Source organism: Lucilia cuprina, chromosome 4 (genome assembly GCF_022045245.1).
Source record: "Lucilia cuprina isolate Lc7/37 chromosome 4, ASM2204524v1, whole genome shotgun sequence".
NCBI classification, from domain to species: domain Eukaryota; kingdom Metazoa; phylum Arthropoda; class Insecta; order Diptera; family Calliphoridae; genus Lucilia; species Lucilia cuprina.
Window position 1 is genome coordinate 73,904,366 of NC_060952.1, and position 7,394 is coordinate 73,911,759.

Sequence of the window (7,394 nt, forward strand, 5' to 3'; positions counted from 1 at the left end):
CCTACTTTGCCAGGATTAGTTGAAGGAGTTCCTGAATCTGTCGGAGATAATAGTAGTAGCAGAGAGGAGGTTTTGCCGACCTAACTCCACTATTATTGTCCAGATCTGACCCTTGTCTGGCCAGTACGTCTGCGATCTCATTATCCTGTATAGTACAGTGCCCTGGAACCCAACGCAGTCTGATTGTATATATCCCATAAAGCTCGCGGATAGCATCCCTTCAGCTATTTTCTAGTCTGGAGTGAGTTACATAACATTTCAAGGCCTTAAGTGCTGCCGACTATCAACATAAACTGTCACCTCTGACACCATTCAAATGTGTGTCTTTATCAGTTACATAGTCTTCAAGATCTCTGCCTGGAAAACACTACATTCATCCGGAAGTCTATATGACACCCTTATGTTATAATCTACTAAATAAACTCCTGCACCGTTCCGTAGTCCTTTAATTATCTGTTAGACAACCCTTTTGCAAGATCTAAGTGTGACCTACCCTCTGGGGTATTACTAAAAATAGCTTATAGAGTCTCATAAATTCCTACCCGCCACACTCTCCACATATTTGTCAATGGGAAGTAGGTACAGAATCATATAAAATGCCACTTGTAGCGTGCTTCCCATGGCGACTGTGATGCCTAAGAACACCTTTGAGCCTTATTGAGTATCAGTCTAGTCTATAGTCTATTCTATTGTCTACTCTAGTCTATAGTGTAGTAAACGTTCCCACGACAATTGGATCTTCGCCCTGGAACGACCCGAATCATACTCGGCCAAAAATTGTCAACCCAGCGACAGCTGTATCAACCTAAACTTTTTTCCTCAGGCCACAGTCGAACTGTTACAACAATAACATAGTGTATTCAAGTCTACTCTATGGTCTAGTCTATAGTCAAGTCTATAGTCTGGTCTAGTCTATAGTCCAGTCTATAGTCTAGTCTATAGTCTGGTCTATAGTGTAGTTAATAGCCTAGTCTATAGTCTATTCAATACTCTAGACTATGGTCAAGACTATGGTCTAGCCTATAGTCTAGTCTATAGTCTAGTCTATAGTCTAGTCTAAAGTCTAGTCTATAGTCTTGTCTATAGTCCAGTCTATAGTCTAGTCTATAGTCTAGTCTATAGTCTAGTCTATAGTCTAGTCTATAGTCTAGTCTATAGTCTAGTCTATAGTCTAGTCTATAGTCTAGTCTATAGTCTAGTCTATAGTGTAGTCTATAGTCTAGTCTATAGTCTAGTCTATAGTCTAGTCTATAGTCTAGGCTATAGTCTAGTCTATAGTCTAGTCTATAGTCTAGTCTATAGTCTAGTCTATAGTCTAGTCTATAGTCTAGTCTATAGTCTAGTCTATAGTCTAGTCTATAGTCTAGTCTATAGTCTAGTCTATAGTCTAGTCTATAGTCTAGTCTATAGTCTAGTCTATAGTCTAGTCTAGTCTAGTCTATAGTCTAATGTATAATCTGGTCTATAGTCATTTTGCGTGAGAGAGAAGGAATATCATTCATCTCTCTCGCGATAGGAAGTTTTCCGTTCTCGGAAACTTGTTTTGTTTTGTTATTCTTCTCATTCGCACAACAACAAATCAATGCAATTAACACGTAGTTTCTAAAAAAACAAAAGTTTCTTTGTGTGGACATTAAGGAAACTTCAAAAGAGAATTAAAAAAAGTTTCTCAACGAAAGTTTCCTAGTGTGGACCAGGTCTAAATAATAAATGTATCGTAAAATGAAACGATATTTTTGTTTGTTTCAGCAGAGAGTGTCATCTAGTGGTTGCTAGCATTGGATTTATTTGTACTAAAATTCTAAATTATAAATTTATTGTAAAGTTAAACGATATTATTGTTTGTTTGTTTGAGCAGAGAGTGACATCTAGTGGTTGCTAGCATTGGTTTTATTTGTACTAAAATTCTATTTTACTTATTTAATACTATTTGTTAAAGCCCTGATGGTTTGCATTTAAAATTGTTTGTAACATTTTTTACAGCTCTGTATAAATTTTGCAGAATTTATTTTTATTTACAAAATTACATTGCAATTTACGGAAAACACAATAATATAAATTAAAAGAATTACAAAAATAGTATTTAAAGCCTCAAAAATTTTTAAAACCAATAAATTTCTATTAAAATCCATTTAAGTTGACATTTTATTAATGTGCAAATAATTGACAAAATCTGTTGTCATTTTTTTGCGTTGTCTGGCAAAAATAGCGGGTTTGAGTTTCTTTGTTTCACAACAAAAAAAGCAGCAAATTTGTTAAATTTTATTGAAAATAATCAAAAATAAACAAAAAAATAATTATGTCAACCTAATAAACAATTAATAGAAAATATCAATGTAATGCTACAAAATATATCGGTTTGTGTAATTAAAATCGAAATCGATTCACCAACAAGTGAGGATTTTGGTAAGTTGTGTCATCTATTTAAAAAAACAATTAAACCTAATATTAACACAATTATTCTTTTAAGGAAACGCTGGTGCCGTTTCATCAGAACATCCCAACAATCCAAGAGTGCAAAAAGAACGCGAACGTGATCGTGGTTTACGCCATTCATCACAAATTACCATTGAAACGTATACGAATAAGCTGTGGTCCCAGGACGAGGAAGATTGTGTTTCTGCCATTGCCGAAATGAGTAGTATGAGCGAAAAGAAACCTTTGTCGGAGAAGCGTCAAAGAGAAATGCCCACTTCTAGCAGTAGCCGTGAAACGACACCTTTGGAAGAGGGTCAATGTGTTTCGGAATTTCCCAAAGAAATTGGTTTCTTTTCGGGTAATCCCAGTGTAGAGGTTACCAATGGCATTATACATTTATATAAGAAAAAGTAGGCGGTTTTGAATAGGTAATTATAAAGATATGTGTTTATTAATATTTTTAAATTACAGTGAACGCAAGGAAATCAAAGAGGCTCCTTCTAATCAAATTTGTCTATTGGCTGTACCGGCTAGTTTGAGTTGTCATGATCTTTTAAGCTTTGTGGCTCCATGCCATTCGGAAATACAACATATACGTATCGTACGCGATGGTTGTCCTAATCAATTTATGGTTTTATTGGAGTAAGTAAAGTAGTAGAACATATATCACTGGTCTAGTCTATAAACAATTTAATCGAATAGTCAAACTAGTCTAATCTGTGATAGTCTAAGGACAAGTTTATTAACTAGAATAGTCTATATTATATAAGATTCTATTAACTATTCCATTGTTTATGGGTTTGCGAAGTGATTAGACTATAGTTATTTCGAGAGGAGGATGTATATACATCAAATCCAAAGAATTGCATCTAGGCCTCTATCGGGCCTGTTGTGCGCTCTTTAGATTACTTATAGATTACACTATAAATTAGTTGGTTGCTAATCGACTAGCCTTTGGAGAAGTTAGACTATTCAATAGTTTATGGATTAGCGTAGTGATTAGACTATAAATTAGTCAAAAGAATAAGCTATGGTCTTGGTTATTAATCGACTAGTCTTTGGAGAAGTATACTAGTATATGGAGAGGTCTATGTAAATATCTACTGACATTTCTATTAAATAATATTATAGTAGTCAATTGTCTACGTATTTTTCTATTGTCTTATTTATAGACTCGTTTAGTCTATTACAAAGTATATTGTTAGGACTATAGTGTAATTCATCAATATTCAACGGGTCAATCTATTAATTTGTCTATAATCTAGTTTTTAAACGAGTCTATAGCCTATTCTATAATCTAGTCTATAGACGAGTCTATTGCTTATTCTAGGACCTTGTCTGTAGAAGTCTAGCGACTATTCTATGGATAAGTCTAGTTTATCGTCTAGCCTATATACTATTCTACCGCTTAGTCTAACTGGACGTTTGATTGTCTATGATTAGTTTCATTTTGTACAATTTCTCCGAATATTTTCTACATTACAGATTTCGATCCAATGCAGCCGCTTTAGAATTTTATCAAACATACAATGGTGCTGCTTATAATTCTTTAGAACCCGATTCACTTTGTCATGCTGTATGGGTATCAGAAATTGAAAGAGGAGAAGATGGAGTACCACCCATGGGCCATACTGAACTACCAACGTGCCCTGGTAAGAATTTTAAAAAAGCTTCTATTTAAAAAAGTCAAATTTTATTCAATTTTTAAACTCAACAGTTTGTCTGGAACGCATGGATGAAAGTGTTGATGGTGTACTTACTATACTGTGTAATCATGCCTTTCACGCCAATTGCCTCATCAAATGGGGTGATTCCACCTGTCCCGTGTGTCGTCATGTCCAGACGCCTGAACTTATGGAAAATTCCGTTTGCATGGAATGTGAAGGCACCGACTCGTTGTGGATCTGTTTGATTTGTGGTCATGTAGGTTGTGGACGTTATCAAGGTGCTCATGCTGCCGCACATTATCGTGCCACCAATCATACTTTTGCCATGCAATTGGGAACTTCTAGTGTTTGGGATTATGCGGGTGATAATTTTGTACATCGTTTGTTTCAAAATAAAACCGATGGTAAATTGGTGGCCACACAGGCGCCCAATGATGAAGGCGAAGAAAAAATTGATTCTATGCAATTGGAATTTACTTATTTATTAACATCACAACTGGATACACAAAGAAAATATTATGAAGAGCGTATGGAACGTTTAGAGCAGGAATGGCGTGATTTTCGCAGTAGCGCAGAAGAATCGAAAGGGAAAATGGACACAATGGAGCAACGCATACAAACTTTAACCAAAGAAAAACAAACTGTAGAGAGAAAATTGCAACAAAATAATACCAAGTAAGTAATAACACATAAGGTTAAGGATATTCAATACATATATTGTTTTCTATTACAGACTCAAAGAACTGCAAAAACAATTATCCGAAGAACAGGAAATATCACGAGCATTACAAAATAATCACAATTCTTGGCACATCAAATACAAACAACTTGAACAACAATATAAAGAATACAAAGAGGCCAAGGAACTAGAATTGAATTCTATAAAAGAACAATTACATGATATCATGTTTTATATGCATGCCCAAAGTAAAATTGCCGAATCTGATCTAAAAGATGAAATCGCAGGCGGTACAGTAGTGGTGCCTGAAACAGAAGCACCTTCTACTAGTTCGGCTAAGGCAAATCGTCGCAAGAAAAAACATTAAATGAAACTTATAACTGGAACAAGGAATGTGGGAAATAGTTGTTTACAATTAGTGGTTACTTGTTTGGAAAGGTTTTAAAACGATTAAAGTCTAAATTCTTTTTTTATAGCTATTACTGCAACAACAACAACATACATATTAACTAATATTCTTAATTAATTTTTTATATATATATTTATATTTATTATTAAATGTGTTTTTCAAGAAAAAAAAGCGCTTCATCATTATTTTGTGCATCAAAAATTTGTTGTTTTATTTATAACGAATTCGAAATTTTAAAAGTTTTTCGAAAATTTTAAAATTCATTTTGGAGAGACAATAATATCATTCTCAACAGCCATGGCTTATAAAGAAATTAAGTTCGAAAAATTCGAAGTTATCAAATAATTCTAAATTGGTATTTTTAATATTTTATAAAAATTCGAAAGTTTCTAAATTGACTGTGCGTTTTTCCAACAACTGGGTGAGTATTATTTGATGATTCACTACCGCTCTATTGTGTATCTTACATGCAGGTGACAATTTTTGTACATGATTCTTCCGATTTATGTACAAGCACTTTAATTATTCTCTTGCCATAGTAGCCCCGTTGGGAATGGCAGGTATCATGAGTCAAGCTTAATATAACCCCGGTAAAGCCGAAAGAAGGCGTCGACTTAACATAATGTGTAAACCCCTATCGATGCTATGAAGAATACCATTTCTCTACAAACATTATCAACATCGAAAGAATGACGTCCGGTGCAAGTACACTACTGAGATGGCTCTGTTGTTTCGATAACAGCACCAAGGATATTATTGTTGGTGTGAAAACACAGATTTATATTGAGTTAGCCACACTTATTTCAGTGACCACAAGGAGCTACTGTTTTAAGTTGAGCTTCTTTATAGTAAACTATAAAGAAAAATTGTTTTTGTCGTTGCTCAGGTTGACAGCCCTTGGACAAATAATTTAGGTCATTCCGGTAGGTAAAACCGGCTATCGGAGAATGATGAAACAAGGTTCTCAAAGGGCTAGCCGGCAGCACTTGGATGCAGCCGACTGCACGAGGAAACGAAGGTCCTCCCAGTCAAGGAACACTGGGATGTCATCGGAGAAGTCATCCAAATATTAACATCACACAGTTGGATAATCCCCCGAGGCATGTCAGGAAGGATCTTCGTATATACGAGGAAAATAAAGCAGGATCCACTGGATCAGTCCTCGTATTCGGCAGTTTTGAATGACATTCATAGAGACGCCATAAATTCCGCATGAATATCGCCCATAGCAGGCACGGAAGAAAACCTACCGCGGAAAACTAGTGTAGTTCTGGCACAACTAAGATCAGGATGGAGCAGCAGGCTCAATGCCTACTGGTCACGTATAGTCAGTGCCGTCCACAACGAATGTTCTGCATGTGGTCAGGGACCTCTTGACACCCACCACAACTGCTCAGCCAACCCTACATTAGTCTCTCCAATGGATTTATCAACGAATCCAGTTTAAGAAGCCCAATTTTTAGGCGTGGAGAAAGCCCTCCATCGACCTATACCATTATATAGGAAGTTGAAGCCCCGAGCAAGCCAGGCGCAATTCTGTCGAAAGCTTGGCAAGAAATACATGCCTGGTCGTCCTTAAGAAATAATGGCGAAGACGCGAGAATTGTTCCCCAACCCGCAAATTTTTTCATCAGAAACGATTATTTAGGGGAACGAGAGGTTCTTAGGACTGCGTAGAGATATATTGAAAATAATATCAAGATAAACGTTTTCGGGGTGAAATAATAAATTGCCATTTTGGGGTCTCGGCAGTAGATCGGTGATTTTCGCCGAGTTTAACAAATGGAGATTAAGAGTGGCAATAAAATGCCAATTAATAATCAGATTAGTTAATCTAAACATAAATTGATTCTGATGTTAATCCCCTTTGATGTTTTTACGTTCAAGATTAAACTTCGCTTATACTTGCTATATACTGGTTCACACTAGGAAACTTTTTTGGGAAACTTTTGATTTTTGTGTGTGAGAGAAAGAGATATAAATATCACCATCTCTTTCTAACACACACAAAATCAAAAGTTTCCCAACAAAAGTTTCCCAGTGTAAACCAGGTCTATACAAAACAACAGAAAACTTCACTGTTTGTGAACAAAACAATGCATGTTTTATAAAAAGAAGAAGACAATTGTAAATGTAATATGAAATTTAATGAAAACTTAGATTTAAAAAAAATCGATAAATCAAACATTTTAATGTTTATTTTGATAAAAATTGTATTATT

The 7,394-nt window shown here is 35.3% G+C and overlaps 1 protein-coding gene across 1 annotated transcript; it reads left to right on the forward strand.

The window, feature by feature from the left end:
* The first annotated feature begins 2,032 nt into the window (after nt 1–2,032).
* Nucleotides 2,033–5,374, forward strand: LOC111682442 (BRCA1-associated protein). Its single transcript, XM_046949865.1, has 6 exons — nt 2,033–2,406; nt 2,471–2,828; nt 2,890–3,060; nt 3,904–4,070; nt 4,136–4,760; nt 4,819–5,374. The coding sequence occupies exons 1-6, from the start codon at nt 2,340–2,342 to the stop codon at nt 5,129–5,131; spliced, it is 1,701 nt and encodes a 566-aa protein (XP_046805821.1). The 5' UTR covers nt 2,033–2,339; the 3' UTR covers nt 5,132–5,374.
* Nucleotides 5,375–7,394: the final 2,020 nt, after the last annotated feature.

Bases quoted from the DNA above. Each gene is read 5' to 3' on its own strand.
- LOC111682442 (XM_046949865.1), top strand. From the start codon at position 2,340: ATGCTACAAAATATATCGGTTTGTGTAATTAAAATCGAAATCGATTCA. The intron at 2,407-2,470 runs GTAAGTTGTGTC...TATTCTTTTAAG, and splicing joins ACCAACAAGTGAGGATTTTG to GAAACGCTGGTGCCGTTTCA. The intron at 4,761-4,818 runs GTAAGTAATAAC...TTTCTATTACAG, and splicing joins TTGCAACAAAATAATACCAA to ACTCAAAGAACTGCAAAAAC.